The 27056-nt window shown below is 38.0% G+C and overlaps 1 protein-coding gene across 4 annotated transcripts in view; it reads right to left on the bottom strand.

Annotated features, from left to right (window-relative positions):
- DYNC1I2 (dynein cytoplasmic 1 intermediate chain 2) overlaps positions 1-23319 on the bottom strand; it is a 31244-nt gene extending 7925 nt beyond the window's left edge. Inside the window, exons 1-12 of one of the 4 annotated variants that reach the window (XM_030454239.1) lie at positions 23084-23170; positions 21393-21510; positions 19463-19577; positions 16043-16133; positions 10841-10900; positions 9651-9766; positions 2874-2963; positions 2464-2626; positions 2277-2376; positions 1637-1762; positions 596-742; positions 201-314 (exon numbers count right to left, since the gene is read on the bottom strand). In XM_030454239.1, coding sequence (XP_030310099.1) covers positions 201-314; positions 596-742; positions 1637-1762; positions 2277-2376; positions 2464-2626; positions 2874-2963; positions 9651-9766; positions 10841-10900; positions 16043-16133; positions 19463-19577; positions 21393-21500 — 1230 coding nt within the window. In that variant the 5' untranslated portion in view covers positions 21501-21510; positions 23084-23170. Of the gene's footprint in view, positions 1-200; positions 315-595; positions 743-1636; positions 1763-2276; positions 2377-2463; positions 2627-2873; positions 2964-9650; positions 9767-10840; positions 10901-16042; positions 16134-19462; positions 19578-21392; positions 21511-22836; positions 22858-23083; positions 23198-23225 lie in introns of those variants that run through there. The other 3 variants (XM_008505114.2, XM_030454237.1, XM_030454238.1) reach the window with 3 other exon arrangements.
- Between the last annotated feature and the right edge of the window lie 3737 nt (positions 23320-27056).

Raw genomic sequence — 27056 nt, 5'->3', positions numbered from 1 at the left:
AACACAAGTGGAATAAAAATATACAAAAGGATCATCAGACAGCATTTGATTCCACGCATGGAGAATTATTTTATCTAGTACTTACCAAGCTACCTGAAGTATCATTCTGTGCATGGGGAAAATGTTATTGCTTTTTTAGAACCATTAAATTTCAAAAATATATTAATCTAGAATAGATACTACATCTAAAGCCACCTTACCTGAGGCTGGGAAAGCATGTCCAGACTCCAAGAGCATATTTTCCCATCAGTTGAGATACTGATCAGATTATGAGCATTCTGGGTCCCAACAACATTTACACAGTATACTGGGTGCTAAGAAATATAAAGCACTATCAGAAAAAGGAATTTCCAAGTAATAACCAATTCTAGTTTAACACACAGGAAAATACACAACTGTTTAACAAAGCAGAAAAGATTGATCACAATACAGTACACTCTGATTTTTATGAATAGCCCAGTTCTTCAGTGATAGCATTGGCAAAATATGGACATAAACGTTTAAGCATGATCAATCAAGTGCACTGGACAAGAGTTTCCTAGGGTTTAAACACATCTTGACAGGGAACAGCCCTTGAAGATATTTCACCTCCTACCGTGTGAGCAGCAGCAGAAAGTGGAGTTCTCTGCACTGGGGTTCTCTTATTGCTGCGATTATCCCACAGCACTATTTGGCCTGAGTATGTGCCACCAACCACCAGATTGGGATGAAATTTTGCAAATGTAGCTGACATCACTGCTGACTGAAAGGAAGAAAAACCAAGAAATTAGACAAGGAACTATCACTCAGTGACATTATGTCCAAAACTAAAGAAAATGGGACCAAATACCACATTAAATTCTTTGCCTAGATTCAGAAAGACTATTTCACTGTTCAGTTATCTAAGGGTTCACAAACCTTCTGTGAACCCCCAGTCTTAGTTTTAATTTGTATTTATAAAATTAATTTTTCCTCCTCTTTTCTTTCCTATTTATACACTTGAAATACTCCCAGAATAGTTTGCTAGCAAGGGAAGGCCCAGTAATACAGAAGATTTTAATTGGTAATTTTCTCAGAAAATCCATTTTGATACAATAAAGTTGTTTCTGCAATCTGCACTTTGACAGTAATCCAACAACATGAGATTTTGATTCAACTATGTAATTTTTCAGAATGATGGCATTTTGAAAATAAAGCAGCTATCCCAGGCTTGGCAAAATGGCAGAGACTTGCATGTTTTTAATCTTTCAGAAAACTATTAGAAAACCTCCAGCTGATGGAATATGTTTCCAGTTTTCATCCTTGCTTCATCTCCTCAGGCCATCTTTATTTTATTCAGTAAACTAAGAGCTCTAGTAGTACACAGTCCCATGCAATCCCCTTACATACAGAGTTTCTCTGTGGTTTAGCCATTAACCAAGAAGGTTTTTTGGTTTTTAAATAAATAAGAACAATGAGTTCTAAACTAAGACTGAATTCTGAATGATGCAAGAAATTCTAAAGCAGCATCATGTTTATAAACTGAAATCTCTAACTATCAACATCTGTTTGCAAATACATATGGTTAACTTGAAAGCCAGCCCAATTAAATCCTTTGTTGACAAGCATAAAGAAGGTACTTGTCCAAGTTCATCAACACACATCCCTAACCTCATACCTGGCAGTGAAAGACATACTCTGGAGTAGTTTTCTTGTACTTCATATTCCATACAAGGGCTACTCCATCAGGCTCATGAGGTGCATCCTCATTGTTGTTGTAAGAGGCTACAAGTAACTCTGGGTACTGTAAAATAAGTGAAAAAGACTCAATGTGAGCAAGATTACTAGCTAATGGTTTCACCAAAATAGGGTTAAAATAACACCAAAAACCAAAAGCCACCTTACATTATATACATCATATATAAATGAGAAATTTTAAGTTTTAAACTGTAGTTGTTTCCAACTTAGCTCATAAAACAGCATTAATGTACTCATTAGTCTTATTTTGTCTTTCATCACAACTTGCTTTTAAGTGTAAAAAAAAAAAGTACTTCTAAGCAAGCTTTACTTAGTAAGCTAACAGTTACCTCTATAAAGTAGTCCATAAGCAATGGATATGCCAGACTTTCATTATCATACAAACCTCTTGCTACTTTCCACAAAGGACTGACAGCTCTGTTTAGTTTATCTGAACTCCAGAGCATGAAGAAACACATTTAGAAATACAATCTGTAACAACTGTACGTATAGAAGGGTTAAATGCATAGAACTAGAATTTACAAAGATTACTGCTTAATGTAAGCATTATTTTTTTTTACCTGAGATGACCAGTCCAAACAACTGACAACACGATGCTTTGACCAACGTTCATCAAAAAACTGCCTATTTAAGGACAGTTTTGCTCCTGCTTGAATCTCTCTATAAAGGCAATTAGCAGATATTAATCTTAGATCACTTTTTGAATTACAAATATTTCATACCCAGAGTATTAAACATTCACATTACCCTTCTTTGTCTTCTAAATCTCTTCCACTGTAGTCAAAGAAAATGTTGATTTGCTCAGAAAGGGCTCTTTCAACAATCCTTGTGGAGTGGTCAAAAAAACTTAAAAACTCTTCAGAATGCAAAATCTGTTGTTTTTCCTCTTCAGTAAGTTCATGAGGGGCAGCTGGAAAAGAATTATAAATACGTTCTCTGCACTGCATACTTACACCAATTCTTTCCAAGAAAGAAAAATAGAGTATCATGTTAGAAAATTTGTTCCTAATGTGCATAGATTTAAAATACATTTTCACATTTTATATTTTGTTAATTGACTGTAAAATGTAAATAAAAATAATTTCAACTTAATGAGAAGTGAAAAAACCAAGACTGATGCCTTTCTTTACAGCATAGTCAATGTCTTGAGATGGTACCTTCTTCCTCTTCCTCCTTCTTTAATGTTTTTTCCTCTTCAGGTTCAACTAATGGTTTTGGTGCAACCACATCATCTTCATCTTCCTCATCTAGGGAAAAACATTATGGTGACACTGTCAATACTTCTAAATAGACACAGTTACATTACACCGGAACCTCAAATAAGGCTAAAAATTTAGTTTAAAATGGTTTTATTTGTAAAATGCAGTCCCCAGAATAACATTATCTCAAACCAAAAGATCATTGGAACACTGTCTACACCTAGATTTTAGTTGCACTGAATTATGTAGTTGTGTGAACGGAAAGAAGAGAGAGAAGAAATTCTAAAGAACCCAAAGTAGAAATCTCTTTTGCAAGCATTTATGATTCCATACAAAAGCATGTGGTAGGTGGTTGTTCTGTGTAACATACTAACACATTAATGCTGCAGCATAAAGAAAAATCAAATGTCTAAAATAGTTTACAGAGCAGCTGCTTACTTGTGATCCAAAACCAGAGTCTAATGGGTCTTCACATGGCATGAAGATGGCTTACATTAGCTTTCAGGTTGCTATTCTCAGAGGCAAATTTTGCTAAAGACAATAGCAAGGAGATTACATTTTTTCTGTCATTCTAAATGCAAGTCTCATTATCTGTATCATGTTTGGCAATGAGAACTTTACAGCAAAATGTATTTTCCCTAATTGCAATGAACAACATAAAATGTTAGTGTTTGGGAATACTGACAAGGTTTACAGCACTTTCTGTTTATCTACATTTTATTCTTTGAATACTGTAAACCAGAGAATAAATTAGTTAGTGTTGTAGAATATGCATTTCCTGGCTTTTCTTTGTCTGCTTTCTAGAATAAGCTTCTGAAAAGATTATTTTATTGGTTAAATAGCTATGACATCTGTTCATAAGGGAATGGCAGCAGGAGTCTGCTGCATGCCTCATCACAAGTAATGAGACAGTATTCAACAGGGACTAACTATGCTTGTTTGTTGCAGCCATCTCCCTGACTCATGTTCAAAGTTATCTAAAAAAAAAAGAAAAAGAAAAAAAAAGTTTTAAAAAAAATCCACACACACAAAAAAATAAGAAGGGGGGGGGGGGAGGGAAAAGGGTGGTCAAGGGATGGGAACCAGCTGCCAAGCCATGGTCCCAGCAGCCAGGCCAGCTGACTAGATAGCAACAACCAGATGGTACTGCTAGGATTGTCTCTCTGCTAGGAGGTGGCAATGGGATGGCACAACATTTTTCTGCCTGACTGCTTCCAATCATGTCTTTCCCCAATGGCAAGCCTGTGCAATTACCAGCACTCCAGGAGGTCTACAGACAAGCCTTTACCCTGCAAACAAAATACAGCTTGTAGGCCATACCAGCTGCCAAACCACACACATAGTGATAGGTTTAAAGAGGTCTGAAAATCTTTCTAACTCCATAGTATAGGCAATAAATATATAACCGTACCTGCAGGAAAGAAAGCTTTAAATGACACTGTATAATGCACACAATAATACAAACTCCAACTTAATCAAAATGATAATGACGTATGCCAATCCTACATTACTTGAAATTGAGCGATTTTTACGTTCTGACAAGTTTACAGAACTAGGATAAATGGCATGAATGATTTCAATATATGCTCATATTTTTGAACCAAATGGTGAAGGTTAAAATCTTTCCTTTCAAGGGCCTCAATCAGCCACAAAGGAAAACAGTAATCACTGTCTTTTCAGCCAGCCCAACCGCATTTGTCAGCCCTTTCTCCGTCAATGCAGCCAGAGCAATCAACCTGCCAAACATTCAGAATGGAAAAACAATCTGAAAATACAGGGTATAATGCACCTGCCAGTGAAAATGGCCATTTCAAGAAAAGCTAGTGATCTCAGTGACCCTGCTGAGGAGGCGGTGGTGCAAAGGGGAAAGAACGCGTAAAAGAATTCTTAGTGATCTCCACTCTCTTGCACATTGACACTTCCTTACAAAGCATGCCAATTACAGCTTTTGTGCTACTTAAAAAAAATGAAAGCTTTTTTGGGCAAAATAATCACGCAGAGAAACAGAAAGACACTGTTCCTTTTTAGATGGATTCACACGTACGGCAGCCCAGTAATCCGAAAACTGTATAACTTGTAGCAATTCTAAAGAATGGCACACTCTAGGTGTGAACATTGATTAATTAAAAAATGTAATATGAGTTAACACACATGATTTTAGGAACAACAAATACAGAACCGCATATTCACATTGCAGCCACTTGGATTAAAATCCCCTCTTGTTCACCCTGCCAATCAATCTAGCAGCTTTACATGATGTGTTCAAATTCAGAAATTTGGTTTTGGGTCACCCTGGATACATTATGCTAGCTTTGAACGTCCCAAATTAGAAATTTCAGCCCAACCCCCCATTAGTCATACTACACTGATTCTAAGTACCATTTTCAGTGACAGGAGTCAAATTCTTGTCAAATGCAGATGGTCAACCCCTTAGTGCTAAGTGACCTTCTAATCTACATATTTTATTCAAAAGATCATATAGTTGATTGCTCCTGCCTTTTTATGTTTGAAACATAAATGGCATATATTATACAGAGATCTAAATTCCTTCATAGTGCTTTCACTGCATACAGTCAGCTGATATTACTGCATTTAAATGCAGGATACAGCACTTATTTTAATATTCTCAAAGTATCAGACTTGAAATGGAACATGTCATCTCACTGTGATTCATCTGTAACTACATAAATCTACAACCTTTACTCTAAAGAAAGAGGAGTCGTATGCAAACTTTCTCATTAGGGGATCTGGAGAAAAACAAGACAAAACCAAACCAAACCAAACCAAGAACAAACCACCAAATAAACCCCCCACAACTACAAATTTTTGAGCTCGTTATCTAGAACTAGGATGCTTTCTCAAAGTTTACAATAAAAAAGGCAGCATGAAGTTGTTGAACAAAAGAAATAGAAAATGTTGGTATTAATTACTTTTCTTGTCCTTTCTTCACCTTAAAATTATTTAAAAATAAACCAGGTGCTGGTACTTGCAATGAATTTGCATAGCAGTAATATAACATCCAAACACTGAAAGATTGGACATATAATTGCTGAAAAAGTTCTGCATCTGGTAAGTCAAGAACCCATGATACAGTGGGGTACTGCAAGTCATAAATCTGGAAACCTTAAAAGTTTTAGGACTAATTTCACCCTTATCTGCTCATTATTGACTGTACCCACTGGCACTTCAACTGTCAGTAAATCAGATACATTTTAAAAAGGGTGCTATGGTTAAGAAAAGTCGACAGGCCATGAAGACAGGAAATGAGACTGTCACATCAATATATTGATAAATAATATTTAGAATATGCTAAGGTATTAACTCTGTTTCTGAGAGGCAAACAGGGGATGTAAGGTTACAAACTGAGCAGTTTAGATTGCATAAAAATAGCAGCTACTTTAATAGTGAGAAATTTCTTGTAACTGAATGCTAAAAAACAGGTTTAATGCAACACCGAATTTTTACTTTGAATTAACATAAAAATTGTGATGTATTTTGGCAAGACAGAAAAAAAAAAAAGTGCTGTAAATTAGGCTCCACCTAGCAATAACACTATAGAGTGAGTTCCAGTTGTCTGAGTAATCTGTTGCTGCAGAGTAGGTTAATCAAAGTTAAATCATCTGTGAAATGGGTAGCTTTTGTTAAGCTGAATGTCTTCATATCAAGTTTTTCATATTTCACTGTACACTTAAGGCATATATAGAATAATACAAGAGTATATAAAGTCCGATATTTCTTTTTAAAATATTACAATGTAAAAATGCTACATTCACTGTCATAGAATCCAATCCTTTATACCAACTGTTACTACTCTATGCAAGTCAGAATTAAAAGGATAAAAATGCTTAATATTTCCATTCTGTGTCTTGGGAGATTTATGGAATGATAATTCCTCAAAAGAGTGAAGTAAATGCACTAACAGTGTCTGCAGTCAGTTGTGACTGCACATACACACAAAATAGTACAGCAGCACTAAATAACAAGTATCCTGTTAGCCCAGGAATAGCCTTAATTGTGACAGGTGAGCAGAATCATACTCCTCTATGTGCCTTTCTTTTTCAGGATTAACAACTCCAAGTGGATCAAGTCCAACTCCTGTCCCTGTGTAGGGCACCCCGAGGATCACACCATGTGCTTGGGAGCATCATCCAAAAGCTTCTTGTACAGATAAGAAAAAAAATTTGCACCAATGATAACAGTAGACTGCATGGTGGCCAACATGGAACCTGCTGAACATTAAGACCACAGTTCACACATGAATTCCATCATCCCTGTTACTGAAACTGCTTTTGCTGTCTCCTAGAAAGAAGTTGAAAAGGGTTGGGAGTGAAGAAATGTGGGAAAGTCAGAATTCCAGAAGTGATACTTTCTGTCTTAGCACAGAGAGGTTACAGTGCCACTAGCACTGAGGTCACATTCTAATTCTAGCATCTAGGCCTGCATGCAAACTGGTCCTTCTTTCATTACACATGGAGGGGATCACTGGCTTAAAACAGCTGCAGCTAAGAAGCCTCAAACACACACTGCCTTGCAAATGCATGTGTGTGTGTGGGTTTACTTCTAATCTGAATGTTGTCTAGGATGGTGCAACAAGTCTGCCCTATATAGAAGCATGAACACATGAATTAATTTAGTCTAGCTCCCTTCTCTAACTACAGAATTTTTCTGTTTTGGATTTTTCCACTACTGAATGTAGACTATTCTATCAACTGAGATGCGTGACCTTTAGCATTTTTAAAGCCAGAACTGGTCAGGTGAAAGCTACTCATTATTTAAATTTTTAACTGTTCATTACACTGAATCAAAACCAGCAACCTCCAAAGGCCAACTCTGAGGACATGAGATCTCCCCTATGTACCTGTCATTTCATTTGCGTTTCTATAAACAGTTCCATGACAATTAGCAGCTGGTTTATGTTAACACCAGTTTTCATCTACTTAGTATTTAGAATCATAGAATCATGAAGCTGGAAAAGACCTCTAAGATCATCAAGTCCAATCAACCACCCAACACCACCACACCACTTAAACCGTGTCCTGAAGCATCATGTCCACGTGTTTGTTGAACACCTTCAGGGATGGGTGACTTCATCACTTCCCTGGGCAGCCTGTTTCAATGCCTGACCACTCTTTCAGTGACCTATGTGAGGTACACGTACGTAAAATAACAATGAAGTATTATTTTTAAGGTGGAATGGACCAGGAGACAACACCTGTATTGAGATTATTTCCAGTAAATACAGAAATAGAGATGACCTGCCTTTGAGCTCTACTAGAGTAAACCTCAACTACAGCCTATCCACAGAGTGTGAAACTAAGATCGTACAATCCCAGGCAATTTTCACTGACAGCAAGCAGCAGAAGCAAAACTCTTCAAGCACACAAACTATGGACCGTCTTCAGATTCTATGAACCTGTCAGCTGGAAGAAAAACAACTCAAGGATTAGAGAATAAAAGAGGTAAGGGCATCATAGAAATCAAAGCACCAAAACTCAAAATACCTGTCTGTGCAGGGATACAAATAAAATGAAGAATAAAAAAGAAATGAAGTGAGAGAAAAAGCATATCCTCTTATTCTGGTTCCCTGAATAGTGACATCTGAAAGATCTGGTTTGTGTTCCAAAGCTGCACCAATACCTTGTACAGGGAAGCCAGAGACAAGAGGAAATTTCTCAACACACAGTATTGTTGCAATTTATGTCCTTTCTTTTCCCTTCTCTTTGCCCCCTGCTTAAACTCATTCACAGTGTTGTTTACATCTAGTTAAACTTGCCAAAGTGACTTCAAGGCATAAGACTGCATTCTGCATTGCAGTTCTGTATCACTCATATTACACTGAGCACTCCTTATCACCTGCACTACACTTTCAGGTAAGTAATACAGTTTCTGGAAACACCAGCGTAAGATCTCTGTTGAGTATTCTCTTTGTGCTTTAAAAGATGCTTTTACCTCCTTGCATAAACACCAAAAGAGTTCAGATACTAAATAGCAGAAACCACAAAATTATGGATGTAGAATTAGGTCCTAAATTGCTAGCAAAGACACTGACTCAAAGTCAGCCATATTAAACAAATAATAGATTTTGTTGTGGAACTACCTCAAAAGTAGATCAAGATTATTATGTTCAAATGCAGCTAAATTCAAAGGTTTCAACACTGAAATGCAAATTTATTAGCCAACTATGTTTTCTATGAAAAAATTTATTTTCTAATACAGCAAACAAGTCATGACTCAATGAAAGCATATGTTCAATTGCCAAGAACAGAAACTGCATGGGTTAATAAAAAATTAGTTCTTTCTTTTACAAGCTTCTATAAGCTCTAAGTACAAAAAAATCAAATTCTTAAAAAGCTAAGGGTTTTAATTGCTAAACTAGCTGAAGGACACACAGCTTTCAAGTAAATCAAGTGTGGTTTATTAAATGCCATAACTGCATGACATTATAAACTGCTATTTATCAGCTGTCAGCTAAATCGGATCTGAACATTTACTATGAGTGAGAAAATACCATCTATTAGTAATGAGTAATGTTAAACATGGTGCAGAATGACAGTAACACTGTTAAGGAAGACCTATATAAACTTAATAATAGAATTTATATCAAATGTCTTACAGATCAACCTTCATTCTACCTTACTAAGTTTTAAGATCACAAGTGCTGGTTCTAACTGGGTCAGTTGTCATTATTATAATTAAAGAAAAACAAACTTGGGTAGTAGTAAGTTAACCATTTACCTTCCTTTGGCTGAGTCATAACAGGTGTTTGTGTCTCCTTTGTATATGTAACAATTTCACGGGGAGGAAAGTCAACTTGTGTAATTTTGGCCATTCCAAGTTTAACAGGTCCACGCCTAAACAAAATTAAAAGAGCAATCAGAAAAAAAAAATATATTTACCTTAATGAATTACTTCACATTTTCCCTAGAAGCATACCCAAGTCATCATGTCACAACTCTGCTTAGTTAAACTTAAATCCAATGGAAACTTCACTCTGAAGATGTCACATGTTTTATAACAAATATTTGATTATTATTTAAAACAAGCAGCTATTTATACATCTGTAAAAAATCAAGATGTGAAAATGTGTATTTGGATTATAGAAGAGCATTAATGTTTTGCTCTTTTTGGTTGACAAGGGTACTGCTACATGTCTGACATAACCCTGTTTTCAGTGGAACAGATCTGCTCATGAGTCATGTTTGTACAGCAATGGTTCTAGGATTTTAAAGCTTAAAAAACAGCTTGGCTATTCTGAAGGAAAAAGCACTTCCTTGACCTTTTAAACTTACTGCCTTCTCTAATTTGAAAACTGCTTCTCTAATTTGAAACTCACACACTGACAAGTGATTTATTCATAATACATTACTCTAGAATACGATACTGAAAACCTCTGAGCTTTCTGACATGAGCTTATGGAAGATCCCATGAACACAGCTATATCCAGTATCAAACTACAATGGATAATGTATTTCAAAAAAAAACATGCAACATTAATTCAGGTCATTGTAACTTAAGCTAATTTCATTATGTACTGCACTAACACTGCAATGATCCAAAATCAATTTTTTCATATCACATTTAGTTATTATTCACCCCACTCCTGAGATAAAAGTGATAAAACCTTTTTAGAGGTGTTAGCTTACTGTTTTTAGATAGTTATTCTAAGCTTTTTATTTTAAAGAAGTTAAAGTTTACATTCTGCCAAAGAAAGACTCAAAGAAAAACATGAGTAAGTCTTGTTATTAGAAAGTAGGATCTTGCATATATTAAATAATATTTTCCATTGCAGACAAACTGCACCAAGTCTAGACATGCACTAAGTCTATTATTTACAGAGCAGTCAACTTGAGGAACAAATAAGCTCTTATACCTATTATTATCCATAAGTACATGAAAGACAGAATATAAGAAATCTATTGCAATACCCCAGATCGGAATCAGAGTGGAGCTGAAGAACTGATGGATCAGTATCCCAATGCAGCGTCCTGATACCCCAGGTTGAACAATCATGCAGCATTAGCAAAAAAGGCCAGAGATTAGTGAAGCAAATACACACTATTGAATGCTAGTTACAGTAAGCTTATAGTTATTTCATTGTTCACAAGAAACAAAGCAATGTCACATCAGTTAAGGGAAATTCAGCAAATGTTCAGTGCAACAACACATGCAGTAAATACAAAAGTTAAGAAGCAAATGTGGAACTCAGAGCTCAAAGAAAAGAATTTCATTATTTTAAAGATTGAAAGTTAAAGATCTGGAAACAAATGTAGCCTTTATGAGAGGCATATTAAAATATACTGACAAGAATCATTAAGCACTTCAAATCCTTTTTTTTTCGAATTTGTTCATGTCATATTAAAACATATTTGTCAACGTAACACAATCTTGCCCAGAGCAGTAAATATGCAGAGGAAACTGTCACACTGGTAAAGGAACACATAAGCCTTTTGGTAGAAGGGCGAAAATGCATATCCACTGGGACACAGAACAGCTAGAATTTCCAAGATGTGACACTGCAGTAATTACAGGTTAAGCACTGCCTTGGGCTTAGAAGTACCATCTGATTTAGAGCCAACTCCATTTAAGATACTTAAATCTCTTAGAAATAGTGGGCTCTATATTAATCACACATTTCATAGTCATGTGGAGTAAGGAACAGAATAGATTAATTTCAAATCCATAGGAAGGGGAAAAAAACAAAAAAAAACCCTTTCCTCTGCTTTCATTTTCAGTTTTATCCTTTTTCCACAAATTTTCATTTAGTCTACTGTCTGCTATCAGACTTAGTCAGAATTATAGAACAAACTTCAAAGAGAGATGAACAGATAAACATGTGGTTTTCCTGTAGTTCTTAAAGGCTGTTATATATTTTTAATCATGTTTTATATCAAATAATAATATTAAAGAATAGGCAATATTTTATCATTACAAGTCAATAAAAGGTAATTTTCCATTTCCAACCCATACACAGTAATATACTTACAAAGCAGGCACAGAATTTCTAAAGGTAAAGTTGATATCACTACTGTACAGGCAATGCCATAAAAACTCATATATGGGTAATCCAATAAAAGAATTATAGTTTAATAATTATAAATGCACTGTCTTCATATTTAGCAAATCATTCTACAAAACTGCTATTGAATCCACAGCAATAGCTTAATACATAAATCTCTAAAACCTTAGCATATCTTTTGTGCATTAAAAACCACGTCATTTTTGCCATAAAATTATTTACTTTGAGAATACTTATTTTTAAGGTCTCTGCTATTTTTCTTGACCAAACACATTTAAATTTGGAGTTTAATTTGGTGCCAAGACTTAGATAAATATTGCTCAATGTTGTTCAGTCATGCATTAAATAAATAAATAAATTAAAAGTAAAACCAAACCACCACTGTCCCCCAGCCTTCATGTTGCTTCTGCAAAGGATGACTTAGCTACAGATCTGAAATGCTGCACTAACACAATGCTTGTCAAACATTATCTCAGCTTTCTCAATAACACTTGAGAAGGATTTCGGGTAAGGGATATTAATTTAAAAGGCTCCAACTTTTGTGGCTGCCTAAGATAGAGCCCTTACTGAGGCCAATTCCCTGCTTTCAAAAGCATTCTTTAAACTTTCCACAATTGTTTCAGTTGTGATGATGTAAAATACTGTTCATTTCCTGATGTTTGAAATGCCTTAAGTTAACTGAATTCACCTACAAGCTTCAGGGAGCAAAAGTCTCTATTCTTCCACATGTGCCCAAACTTCTCCGTATCCAGGCTTATTCCTAACACTTTCTAGATCTCTAGAGTATTTTCTGCGTTTAAACTAATTCTCTGAAGCACCAACCTAACATAAAAGTGAAGCAACTGCTTTAATTTCCAGTCTCGAATTGATATTCTTAACTGAGGAAAAGAAAGAACAGTGTCAAACTGTGAAACAAAACTCTTTACTGATTAAAATAAAGCAAGACAGATGGAAGTAACAGTAGGAACACAATTCTGAACACTGCTCTATTAACTAATAAACAAGTAAAGTTACAGGCAAGATTCAGCATCACAGAGGAGAAGACTAAACTAACAAAGGAGATCATTTTTGTATAGTTGCAGCATGACCAGAGAACAAATGGCCACACACCAGTACAAAAGAAGCTACATAATACACAAGTATGAAGAGGTTTGTTTTAATATTAAGCAAGCCCAGTGGAACAACTTGGGCTTTCTAACACATCTCATATTGATATGAAAGTCACCTGTGAAATGCCAGGTATAACAATAAAGAATACCACACAATCCAACTTTTCATTAACTTTCAGGTTCAAGGGTATGTGTACATTAGGAATGCTGCACAAACTAGGACTAATCCACTAAGACACAGATCTCTGTTTACTGCAGGTGGGGAGAGAATGTTATCCAGTGGTCAGCAAATAAGCAAGGGAACTTTTAAGAGTGACTCTATATAGCCTTCAGTTTAGCTATACATTTATACCTCCATGCCTTCAAGACCACAATCTCCTGCTTCTGTGTCTGGGAAATTGTCAACAGATTTAGTTTTAAAGTCTGCAGATCCATGGCACTACAAAGGCTTAGGATGAGAGTTTTCTCAAGGCTTCATAAGAAAATATACACATACAATGTGATGCTCCTATGTCCAAGAAACATACAACTAGAGAGCACAGTATAGCTATAAGGAGGAGATAAATCCAATACACAACATGACACTCAACTACAGATATATCATCTATACATCCTGTTCCATGTTCACATACTGAATATGCTATGCAGAAGATCATACCTGGCACTTAAAAAAAATAAAGAGTTTGGGTTCATATCTGCTGCCTGATATACTCTGTTTTAATTTAATGGCTGCTACTTGGAAATAGACGCCTCACAACCTTTGTTCCATCCATTAAAATCTTGGATATTATCATATTAAGATAGTATAGAGTTATGCATGTATAACCCAAACCCATACAAGATGTTACTGCAGTCTTTTAAAAAGAGGTTTCAAAGCAGTGTAAATATTTTCTTTCTCCAAAACAACTACTCATATGTGCACAAAGATAGTTGATAGTTTAAGGTAGCTTAGTTTAAATTTCATCCACAACGCACACTCAGTAAATTTTAAGAACATTAATTTAATTTGCTGAGAAAATGTAAGTTATCAATATGACTTAGGCAAATACTGCTCTTATTCACAGACTGTGCATGGAAAACAATAGAAATAGCCTTTGGAAGTAGTGTTTCCTACCTTATTACTCCTATTATTATATATCACCCAAAGGCAGAACAACAGACATCATCTGTTGGGGGGTTGGACTAGATGATCTTTCGAGGTCCCTTCCAACCCCTAGGATTCTGTGATTCTGTGATCTACCTGGACCTGTGCAAAGCATTTGACAGTGTCCCACACAATGTTCTGATCTCTAAAATGGAACAACATGGATTTGATGGATGAACCACTCACTGGATGGTCACACCCAAAGAGTTGTGATCAGTGGCTCAGCACCTAAATGGAGCCGTGTGAGAGGTGTTCCTTAAGGGTCAGTACTTGGTCCTGTGCTGTTTTAACATCTTTGTCAGCGACACGGACAGTGGAATCAAATGCACCCTCAGCAAGTTTGCTGCCAACACCAAACCGTGTGGTGAAGTCAACACTCTGGAGGGAAGGGATGGCATCCAAAGGGACCTTGACAGGCTCGAGAAGTGGGCTTGTGCAAACTGCATGAAGCTCAAGAAAGCCAAGTGCAAGGCTCTGCATCCAGGTCACTCTTATACACGAATACAGGCTGGGAGGAGAAAGGATTGAGGGCAACTGTAAGGAGAAGGACTTGAGGGTGTTGTTGGACCAGAAGCTTAATAGAAAGCCAGTTGTGTCCTGGACTGCATCAGAAGAAGCATAGATAGCTGGCTGCAGGAGGCAATCCTCCCCCTCTACTCTGCTCTTGCAAGACCCCACCTGGAGTGATGTGTCCGATCCTGGAGTCCTCAACATAAGAAGGACACAGAGCTCCTTGAGTGTGTCCAGAGGAGAACCACAAAAATGACAGGAGGGCTGGAGCACCACCCCTATGAAGACAGGCTGTGGAAGTTGGGGTTGTTCAGCCTGGAGAAGAGTAGGCTCTGAAGTGACCTTATAGTGGCTTTCCAATATCTTAAGGCAGCCAACAAAAAAGCTGGGGTAGGGCTTTTTGCTCAGGTGTGTTTAATGGGTTTAAACTCGAAGAGAGGAGATTTAGGTTAGACATTGGAAAAAAATCTTTCCTGTGAGGGTGGTAAGGCACTGGAACAGCTTGCTCAGGGATGCTGTGGATGCCTCCTCCCTGGAAGTGTTCAAGGCCAGGTTGGATGGGACCTTGAGCAACCTCAGCTATTGAAAAGTGTCCCTGCCCATGGCAGGGGGGTTGGAACTAGATGATTTTAAAGGTCCCTTCCAAACCATGCTATGATTCTGTATTTCCACTCTGAATTCCTGGTTTAACACAAATTATTTATCTGACTCTCTTTAGAGCAGTATTCCACAAACTGTCATGCAGGAAAAAAAAATGGTGAAATACATACAGCAGATATTGGAACTGAAAGGAAACTGTGGCTGTACTAACATAGTACTACATTTTGGCCAAATGAGAGATTGTAAGTGGTATAGTTGTGATATAGGGATGGCTGCATAGTGAAATAATGAGAAATAGTGCTTTAAGCAAGGAAAAAAAAATTAAAATTAGAAGCAAGGCCAAGTTTATAGATAGTATCTCTTATCAGATTAGAGGGGAAAAGATAACATCCTATTATCCATACATACTCTGGTTTAGAAAAAAATGAAAGTTGGATTATTCCAGTTCTCTTGCTCAAGGCATTCATGCTTACAAGAATATTACTATAAAACTTATTTTAAAACTTATTTCACTTTAAACTTGCAAGTTTAAGCAGGCCCTTGTTGGCAATCTCAAATTAGGAAGTGTAGTTGCAGTTCAAATTTTCAAGTAAGGCACTTCTATAAAACAGTCCCTGCACAAAGATTCAGTAACACTGTAACCCTGTATTATTATATTATAACTGATTAAACTGTTTTCTTTGAAAGATTAATAATTGTTCAGCATACGAGTATTAAGCAAAGGAGTATGACAAGGAAAATGACATACCTTGACCCAACAGCACCATCACCAGAGTCCTGGCTTCCAGCCTCACTTGGAGTACTCACGGACTTGGAAGACGGGGAGGTAGGAGGTGGGACTAAATAGTGAAACAGACAGGTATCCGCTGTTACTACTCGCAGAGGTTGCACAGCTTAGGATGTTTTCAAATTAATTTAACATGTATAAAAAAAAAAGTGATGGCAAACAAAAAATACATGGATGAAAATGAACAGTAGAAAGAGAGGGGAAAAGACAATGTTAACAAGTCATGCTGGACTTTCATGCAATTGTTTGGCTTTTATGCATCTGGAGCTTACAGAAAGACATGGAGGGAAAGACATTAAAGAGAAAATGAATTGAAAATAATTTTTTAAACTGAACTTCTGACAAATGATGGCATCAATTTTCAAAGGGTAATTTCCACTAAATCATGTTGCTTATCCATAAAAGGAGGATAGTTGTTAATATAGCTTTGAAATCAATTTCTTAAAAATTAGATACTGAATGCATTCAACTTGTAAACTTGTTTAAAAAATATATTATCACTGAAGCATGGACAAAACAAGTGGCTGTCATACAGCTTACTGTTGTTTGGTTTTGGCTTTTTTTTGTTTAGTTGGGGCTTTTTTTGTTTTTTGGGGTTTATTTTTGGTTGGTTGGGCTTTGTTTTTTGTTTTTCATGTTTTCTTTTCAAATGACAAACATTCTAGTCTACTGAAACCTTTCCTTAGAAGTCAGTTCATTTTCAGCATGTAAAGGAAGATTGCAGTTACTGTTTTAAAAGCAACACGTTTTTTGGAATGTGAATGATATCATGCAATCTGATACAAACACAAAGCTACTTTGATATTTCTTTCAACTTTTACTTTTAGAAACAGCGAAACTAATTTTTAAATGAAATAGGTTTATGCTTAAGATTCAGGGTATGTGTTGAAAGTCCTTACATGCTTCATTTTTTGGCAATATTAAAAGATTCATAGAACACATTAACTCCTTACCAACCCTTAAAAAGAACCTTTAACCAACTGAACACAAGTCATATATACAATCTGGTATCCACTCTGTCAGGGGTCAGGCAAGGGAAAGTTCTGAATTTAGAATTTGTAGAGAATTTCCTGAAATCACAAATATATTGTGTGTTCTGAAGAATGTTTCCAATGTAAAACAGAGCTATGACTCTGGTTGACAAAAATTCTACCTCAAAATTTACAAAATGACAGTGAATACTTCAACATATTAAAAATTAATTCCTCCTATAGGAGTGAATTTCAGAGATCTAGAGTTATTACTAATAAATTCATACATAGATAGCTACATAAATATGGATGCACTTATGAGTATATATAGTATTCAACTCATTGCCATCTACTAAAGGAAATGCCCACAGGCCTTTATATTTCTACATTATTTTTGTGTGTTATCAGAAACTATGACATTTTAATGTCACCTCTGCTTATCTGAAGAGGTGGCATTGGAAACCTATCTTGTTACCATTTAGAAAAGTCTATCAGTGTTACTGCAGTCTATGGAGCAGTAAGCTAGTGCTGCTTACAGAAGAATTCAGTAGCTTAGTTCTAATGCTGCAGTGCCCTCTCGTGGGGCAAACTGTTTTCAAGAAAGTCCCATTCGTAATGGGAAAACTATTTCATGACCAACAGTCTTATTAAAAGACCAAGTAAAATTCCACCAACCCCAGAAGACAATGGAACTACAATACCCCATTTGTATTGTACTATGTTTTGATTCAGCAACATAAGGCTTCTTATATATCATGTATGGTATGTATCAAAAGCACAATTACGTTGCTAAGGTTCTGTCTACCCTAAGAGATCTCCCCAGGAGATCTACCTCTGGCAGTTAACAGGACAGTAATTGCCTTAGGAATTTTTGACAATATTCTATGAAGGAATCCAGCCCTAGGCTATGCACCTACACTGACAACACCAGCTCAAGCTATCTGCACACCAAGCTGCAAGTCAGCAACACTTCAGGCACACAACCACTGGACTACCATGCTTGGCCAGAATCCAGCCAGTAGACAGAGCCTGTTCCTCAGACATGGGGTAGCAAGTAGGACATTTTAGCTTCATTTAGGATCCAAACTACATCTGGATACCTGAAAGGGACCAGAATTAATTCCCTGCAAATCTATGTGTGTTGAAGGGTGTGGTTAAGTGTGGAATGAACCAACACTCACAGCGTCATGCCCTGGTCTTAACATCAACACCTTAGAGTTTTCCACAAACAGCTGTTCTAATACTGCGCAGTGACTTCCTTTGAGATTCTCTCTCCTGCATTTAATAAAAAAAACCAACAAGCAACCAAAAAAAAACAACCAACCACATGGATTTCTACAAGAGTCTCATCCGCTCTCAGCAAAGCCTCACACAAAGTGTTTTAACTATTAGTCTGTTATACAAAATCCCTAGTAGGTAAGAGCTGATCACATGAAACACTGTGAGCTAGAGCTAACAGAGCCCAAATGCAGTCTTTGAACTGTGTGAACAGTTGAAGCTCATGAAAATGACTGCTGAGGCTGTTGGAACAGGAGCAGCTAGAACAGTGTTTATTCCACATTCACTTTTGAAGACTATAAAAAAAGCAATCATGAAGATGTAGTCACAGATACACTACATCCATTACAGATTTATTATTTGTATTTGCAAACCCAGTTGAAATAGACCCTTGTCATTGAACCAAAATGAAAAATGTTTTAAATCACTTTAATGTCAGAGCTAGAGGCAAAAAATTAAGTTGAATTTCCACCCTTCTCGCTTTCATCTTCCACAGATATGTGACTATGCAAAGGCAAAAAGAAACAACCAACTTGCCAGCCCATCCAACACTGGCACAGAGATGAGTCATCCTCCTTGATGGTTAAATTTTATACTTAGCCTTGCTATTACTCCCTCCAAGTCAGTCAGATTCTTGAGATAAGGAAAATTAGGGTGTAAAAGATGCATAAAGTAAATAAGCCAACTCTGCACAAAAATATTAGAATTAAAATTAGCATTATGCATAACAGAAAGGAAAAATACAGAAGAATAATGTGCAGGGAACACAGAAAATAAAAAAACCAAACACATTATATTAATATATTTTAACTCGAAGACTCCAAAGAATCCACCAAGTCCAAAATATATTTTTACAAAACAGTACTAGTAATGTGCATTGAAGCACATCACTTGACACTTATAACAAAGATCATGCAGGACAATCCAGTACAAAACCCAGACACATATATCACAAAAATTAGTGGACAATCTCCATGCTAGTTATAAAAATATCACAATCCTAAACACACCAAACAAAACTATCAGTAGCAAAAAAACCAAACCCAACCTACTAAAAACAGCCCTCCAACCTCCCCTCTCCTCCCCCAAAAAACCCTGAGATTTTATCTCAAACTAGTATTAACATTCCTACCAACAGGAGACTCCGGTGTCAAGCCCATGCTCTGAAGTAGAGCTTCAGCTTCTCTTCTCTTCTTTTCAAGATCAGATTCTTCCTGCACAGGAAGAACTTCTTTCTTCTGATCAGTCTAAAAATAGTTAAATTATTAAGTTATTGCACATAATGTATTTAAAATAACAGTTTCATTTATATTCTGAGATCTCGTAGGTTCTTTTATGCTACTGAAATCTATCATCATATAGGTCAGATATTTGACTCCACCAATTCTGATGGTCCTTTCTGTAGATAAAGTAAATAACAGAAGTCACAAAATTTTGTAACTTCAATACTCTCTTTAAAAGATACATAAAACATACAAAAAGTGTATTCTCCTTTGTGAGAATGACTGACACTTAAGATCAAGAAAAAGAGTATTACATATCTGTATAAATGTATTTTAAGGACATAATCATCGTTTTGATTTTGAAGTGATAGCAACTGTATCAAAGAGAACACTGTAGGGTGTTGAATGACAGTATGACACTTTTCTTATAAGAAAGTACTAGGACTCTGCTAGACAGAGCACATGGTAAAGTGTGGAGCAATGAAGAAAATATCAGCAAGATATACAAGCAATTGTGTGTGCATTTAAAGCTATTAAAAAAAATAAATCAACAAACTGCTTAGTGAGAAAACTCTTTTAGACTTCGGGTTTCACAAAAAAAAGAAATAGAAAGTTTTAAAAACACTTCTAGTAACTTTAAGTTTACAGGGCATTTAAGTAGTTTTCTTTAAGTTGTGTTATTATCCATTGGGCTGCATGCAAAAAAAGATCAAACATTACATCCCCATAATTTAAAACTAATGCAAACTCTACTGTGAAAGATGCTGAACACTGGACATCTTTCCACATTTACTTAACTGCTCAATTACTGAGATATAATTTATAGCTTAAGGTGTTCAAAACTCAAGTCACTGGCAAGTGAGTACTTCTGTAAATATACACTGATGATAAAAAATTCAAGTCCTTAATAGAAGCAGCACAGTCTAGACTAAGCTATCCCTCTGCCCTGATTGAAGACTAATAGCTTCTCAGAAGGCTGAACATCATCCTTCTAATCCACTGCACAATTCCTTTTAAATAATCAGTTCCCAAATTTTAAAGCAAGTTCTCAACTGAAAAGCTACTGCATCACATGTGGAATCTCAGGTAAAGGTTTTACATTGTTACAAAATCAGCAGAACATAATTTGAGATATTTCCTCCAGTCTCAAATCATGTAGCTGGCACCTGCCCAGTTTTCAGTCACGTTAATTTAGAACTACAAGATCACAACCAATACACAGAGAAGTCTTGAAAAAGTATTCCAAAACATTCCAGCAAAAGTTACACTTATGAGATGTAACCTGCACTCAGGAGAAACACAGGAATACATACTTCAGCAAAGAGAAATCCAGAAGACTCTGAACAAATGAAGTCTAACACAGAAATAGCACATACATCCTGAATGCTGCTCTGATTTTAAAATTCAGGGCAAAGATGTGTCCAAGAGCTGAAGAAAGTAGCACACTGGCTGCATAATAATAATAGTGGCAGGTATGGACATCCTCAGAACTGCACTTCAAAAACCTCCTCTCTAAATAACATCATCATCAAGCTTTTGTGCAGCACTTCAGTAATTTTGTTAACAATGTAAACAGGTAGTTTTAGAAAGCCAAACTTGAGCAAGAGTAGTATTTAAAGAAAAAAGGAAATTCTAACTTACTATATGGGTAACTGTAAAGAAAACAGGAGGGTTTTGCTCTTATCAGAAAATGAAAGTGCTCCATTTGCATCAGGAACCAATCATTAAACAGACACTCCCTGAATAACACGTGGTAAATGACTAAGTGAACCTACCCTTAAATTTTGGGCAAGCTACATATGCAAAAAGTCCCATTTCAAAGATAAAATGATTTCTTACTTCTTTTTTCTTTCTTTCTTCCTCCTTTCTTTTCTTCTCCTCTCTGATTTGAGCCAATCTTTGCTTCTTGCGCTCCAACTCCGCCTTCAGTTCACTTTTGTCAGACATGGCTGAAACACTGACCAACAGAAATTCACTTGGTTTTTGTTTTAAGCTGCCAGCTTTCCTTTAAGTAAGCTACCATTTAAAAAGCCCAACACTAGCTTACTAAAACCAGAACTGTGAAGAACCTTAAATTAAGAATTAAAAAAAAACCCCAAAACCACATTCCTATTTCCACATTTCTTTCACTTAACATTCTTAATAAGAAGTATTGATTTAAACCAAACAGACAGAACTATTACATGGTGACAGCATCCATTCCTAAGGTAGTTCCAATGCTGTTTGAAGGAAACATCAAGCACCAAAGTTGCAGCCACCTAAATTTGGTATAGGATTCTCACAGCTGAAGAGCCAATTTTGCTGAGAACAGCAAGAATATTGGCATGCATAACTTAGCCATATGTATGCTATATATCCTTCTACATAACGTTTTGGTATTCCAAATACAGATTTACTAGAAGATTTAGTAGTATTACTATAAATTGCAAGGCAAAATAAAAACAAGTGTGATGCTTAAAAACCAGGTAAGACACATGCATTATCGTTTTTCCCCCAAAACTTTCGGTACATTGCTAAGAAATTGGTGAATCTTCCAGAGACAAAAATTTTGCAAAAGTTTTGCTATATAACTAATTCAATTAAATACAGACAATAGGGTCAACAATAAACAAGAGGTGAAAAAAAAAATCAAATCCAGAACAAAGATTTAGAGCAGAGGTATGAATAGTTGTGTGAATAGACTAAGTGAATAAAAGCTTGATTTTATTGTTTTTTAAGTAAATCTAAGTCAGTAAAGAAAGTGCAAAAGTGTTTTTACATCAGAGGAGGGATTTGTAAATGCTTTTACACTAAAGCTGATAACAAAGATACCAGATTCACCATCAGTAATACATCTGCTCATTACCTGAAAAGTAGGAATACCTGCAAGTGTTTGCATTGCACATTCAAGCATGTAAAAGGATGCAAGATTATACAACCCTCACATATATGCCTCAATATATTTAGCAGTATGTATTCCTCTGTATCGCCTACAAATATTTAAGGGCTAATAAATCAATTTTTAAATCTTTTGTGAACATTTCCAAATAGAATCCCCGTGTTGCTTTAAAACAGCCCTGTGAAGACGCGCTGTCACCACACCACAGATTCCCGCTCCCACCCATCTTTCTAATGCCATGGCAGGAAAGCAAAACCGCACAAACAGAACCATCCCTGAGGAGAGGAGCTCCCACACCGCCCCTCCATAAGATGCCAGCGTTCCCAACCAGGCTCCCACCCGAATCCCACACGGCCCGTACTGGCGAGGGAGCCTGGCGGCACACTCCGCCCTGACGAGACTTACCACACCCTGAGGCCCAGGGGCCGGCAGACAGCTCTGCCTCTCACTGCCTCTCCCTCCCTCAGCCCACCCCTACCCTCTCCACTCGTTGCGGGCCGAGGACCGGCACGGGCCGCCCCCAGCCCCACCCTGCTGCCACCCGACGGGGCGAGGCCGAAAGAAGGGGGGTCCCCATCAGGAACCAGCGGCGCCAAACCGGGAGAGGCATCGGCCCCATGGGTAGGGCGGCCGCCTCGGGACCCCCGCGCACCTGGCAGCGACACCTCCGGCTCCGGCCGCCCCTCGGTCCCCGCGCCCCGCTCCGCTTCCGCCGCTTCACAAAGGCGCCGCAGCTGACGAGCAGCGGGATACGGCGGCCGCGGAGGCTCAAATCGGGATGCGCAGGAACTCACAGCGCTGCGGAAGGATGCGGAGGCCTGAGCTGTGCTGTACTGAGATGCGCAGACGCAAACGCCCCTCTCACTCGCACGGTCAGGAGGCGCGACTTTCAGGGAATTGACCCAGGGAACGCCCGTGCAGCGGCGCGGAAACAGGGCGCTTCCAGGGGCCTGGCACAGAATCTCTCCCGTGGAACGCTGCTGAGGGGCCTTTGAGAACATCGAAGCCCAAGATGCAGCGCGCCCTGCTGGGCGGGACTCGCCCTGGCGTGAGTGGGGCGCGGCCGCGCGTGGGACGATGGGAGCTGTAGTCTTTCGGGGGACGCGGCGGGAGCCGGGGAGCGAGCGCCACCGCGCGCCAGGGGGCGGGCACGCGGGCTCCGCTGCGGTTGTGTGGTCCCGGCGGCTCGCGTGGCGGCGGGAGCGCGAGGGCAGCGCCCGTGACCCGCGGGTTTGGCGCCGCCGCGCAGGGAAGGCAGCGGGGAAGGGCCTGAGGAGAAGCGAGCCCGGGCCGCTTCTGCGGGACTGCGCTTCCTCCTCGGGTTTGCCTTCCGGGGGGGTGTGGCTGGCGCCGGCCACCGCCGAGCCAGCCCCGAAACGAGTCAGCCCGGTGCGGACGCGAACCGAACTGCGTGATTTTAATTGTAGGCCAGGCGGGCTGGTAGCCATCGCGTGTCAGTAGCCCGAGGATAAAAATGTATCAGAGCCTCATCTGCTGTGAGCCTCAGGCCAGGGACAAAACTGCCCGCACTAAATGCGCTTTGCGTCAGCAAGCAGAGCCCCGGTGCCGGGTCGGATCGGGTCGGGCCTGTGTGTGACCCTAGAGCTGCCCTGGGCCTGCTGTGAGAGGCCGGGTCGTGCCAAACCAAAGGGCATCAGTGAGCCTCGTGTGGGAATGAAGGTACGCAGTGCGTTCTGATGCCACTGGTAATAAGAGACTTCACTGTTCCCCGGTCGTCCTTAAATGAGTACGGCCACTTGCATCCTGTGGAAGCATACCAAGTTTTTGTAGCTTTCCTAACTGCTGAGCTAGTGCTACTGCCTACTGTGTCAGTAAAGTGCTTACTTCCTCATAGTGCTGATCTTCCAAAACTTCACTAAAGCAGAATTACCATGGGCAACTCATACAGTTCAAGTGCAACATGTATTCACAAGACGCCATGAAGTGAAGTCCTGAGAGGCAGTAACTCACAGCTCCAGAGAGGGTTAAAGTGTCTGCTATTACAAATTGGAATAATTTCTTTAAAATCACTGGATTATATCTGGTGAGTATATCTTCTGAAATCCGTCCTGCTGATGAGCACTGGGAAAAAATGGCATTTGCAGACAAGCTCTGTCGGGCTGCAGTCCTGTTATGAATCATAAACTGAGCAGATTAGTTGGTACTCTGCTGGGATGGCTCGCAGGAGAACTTCAATTGTTGCAAGAATCAGTGTTATTTACTACTCTGTAGTCTTCTGTGTGAGTCAGGGTTCATACTATACCTTAAGAAAAATTAGAAAAACTGTTTGTTGTCTAGATGGCTTCTGATCATTGAATAACCCCCATGCATTTCATAAGACTTTGGGTGTTACCATTCAGAAAAACTGTAAATGAAACTGTCAAAGAAAATTGTATGATGTACAAGAGAAGGGGATGCATTTTTCTTCAGAGATGGACATATGAGGATGGTAGTAATGAACTTCCCTGAATAGGTGTCACCTTTGAATTTATTTGCCAGAATTTTCTAATATCACAACAATGCATGCACCTGAGAACAGGAATATGTATTTTATTTCTGTAGCTTACATATGTTTCTTGTTTGGCCATAAAATATTTTGTATTTGAAGCTTTCCAGTAATCATTTTCAAGTTTACATTTAAAAATATGGATGTGGGGGACAGATTTTCACATTTTTAATTAAATTAGCCAATTGATTTTTGGTAATAGATCTTTAGCACGGAGGTATGCTTTTTGGTCATAAACCTACATATGTTATCAGATCATGTCACTATTTTTTTGCATTAGTCTTTCATTTTAGAGCACAGTAACCACAATAGCTAATTTTTGCAACACTGACGTTCTCCTTTTTCTTTGTAAATGATAACTGTAGTTTTCAAATAGCTCCATCTGGGTTAGTGTAGCAGTGACACAAAAACTGATAATGCTATCTCTATACAAATACATCTGTGATTTTTGTTGCAGTCATTGATCTCACAGGTCATGGCATTTTTAATTTAAATAATCTGATTTGTTTTTTCATCATCTGGAAAGCTCATGTGGTATATGATGGGAGGACAGGTTTGAAGAATCATGCTGGTTGTACAAGTGAGTGTTTTTTCTAGCCTCAGGTGACAGTTTCCTTCAGTATAGTGAACCCCATTTTTTTAATGGTTTGTAAGAATGTGGAGAAGTGACACAGTGAGGTGTACCCTTTCTGTATCTAGGAGTGGGACAACAGCTTGTAGGGGATTTTATGCATCCATCCTATGCACTGGGTCTAGGATAAACATGGCTTGGTTAAACTGTGAACACCAGCTTTAAAAGTGATTGTGTTCCCACATAAGCAAAATTAGTGTATTACTGAGAGGTCATTTGTAAAGGAATGCAGATGGGCAGGGATTCAGAATAAGCATAAGCTTCAGAAGAGCCTTTTGTTTTTTGAAGAATGTAAGACTGTTGTGCAGCTTGAATCAGAAGAAGGGTTGGTAACAAAGGCAAGCGTGCCTTCACCTTGCTTTGTCCCCTCATATTGTCACTGGAGAACTGAGTTGGTCTGGAGCATGAGCACATGATCCGTGCTGGAGAGGGTGGTTCTCTCTTCAAGTTACTGCCTCTGCTGCACTGTCCTCCTCTCCAGTAGTACAGGACTGGGAAAAGGCAGCTGGCTTACCATTTTTCATCAAGGCTCCATTTTAATTTTTATTTTTCCTCATATCTCAGGCAAATTAAAAGTCCATCTTGCAGACTTACTGGAATTGAAATAATCAGGAAGATCTCATTCCATAATATAATGATATAACTTTTCTGTTATCATTGTATGGTCTGTTCTTTTCCCTTGGCAGCTTTGCTGTGTTGCTTACACAGGTTTCTCTCTGTCCTTCTCTCCCCTTTCGTGTTCCTGCTAGATGGACACATTTTTTCTGTCGTGTCAAAATAAGGTGATGGCGAATGATGGGTCCTCTCTGAGATGACAACACTTTTGCAATTGGGTAACCTTTGGAACAAAACATACACTAGTGAATGGTCCAGCACTTAAGAGTGATTCACTACTAAGCATTATAGAAAATTGGTTTACCAGTTGAAAAATTCCAAGGCAAGGTCTCCTTCCTCAGTGTGGTCTGTGTATGGTACTCTCAATTTTTTCAATTATGTGGTTAAGAAGAGAGGAGATAATGGAAGCTTCTTAAGGGATCCTGTAATGCACCAAACCTGCACTAGTTCTAATGGTTTTAAGAGAGGGTATGAAAACTGCCAAGAGATCAGGCAAAAGGAACTATTTTCTATTTTCAGGTATGTTGTATGTCAGGCTATATTCTACCCTTGGTTTGTCATTAATCTTTAACCTTTATGGAGGTTTTGTGTATTTGTAAAAGGGAGAATGTTTGTTAAGATAACAGCATTCCTTTTGTCTGTATTATGTTAGCATGATAAACAAAAATGATAATGGGATAAATAAGGAGAAAAAATGTTCATTTAATTTCAGGGAATTTTTTTAACTTTTCATTCAAGGTTAAATTATTTTTCTGTGTGGAAGTAAAAGGAAGAGCTTACATAATTCTACAATGTATTTTAGACTAGAATTAATATTAACAAAGGCACATCAAAATACTAAATTTTACAAAATATTAATGCACTTTTCATCCA

Source organism: Calypte anna, chromosome 7 (assembly GCF_003957555.1).
Source record: "Calypte anna isolate BGI_N300 chromosome 7, bCalAnn1_v1.p, whole genome shotgun sequence".
In the NCBI taxonomy this organism is placed as follows: Eukaryota; Metazoa; Chordata; class Aves; order Apodiformes; family Trochilidae; genus Calypte; species Calypte anna.
Note: the sequence above shows the minus strand (reverse complement) of the source record. Positions and strands in the feature narration are given on the sequence as shown.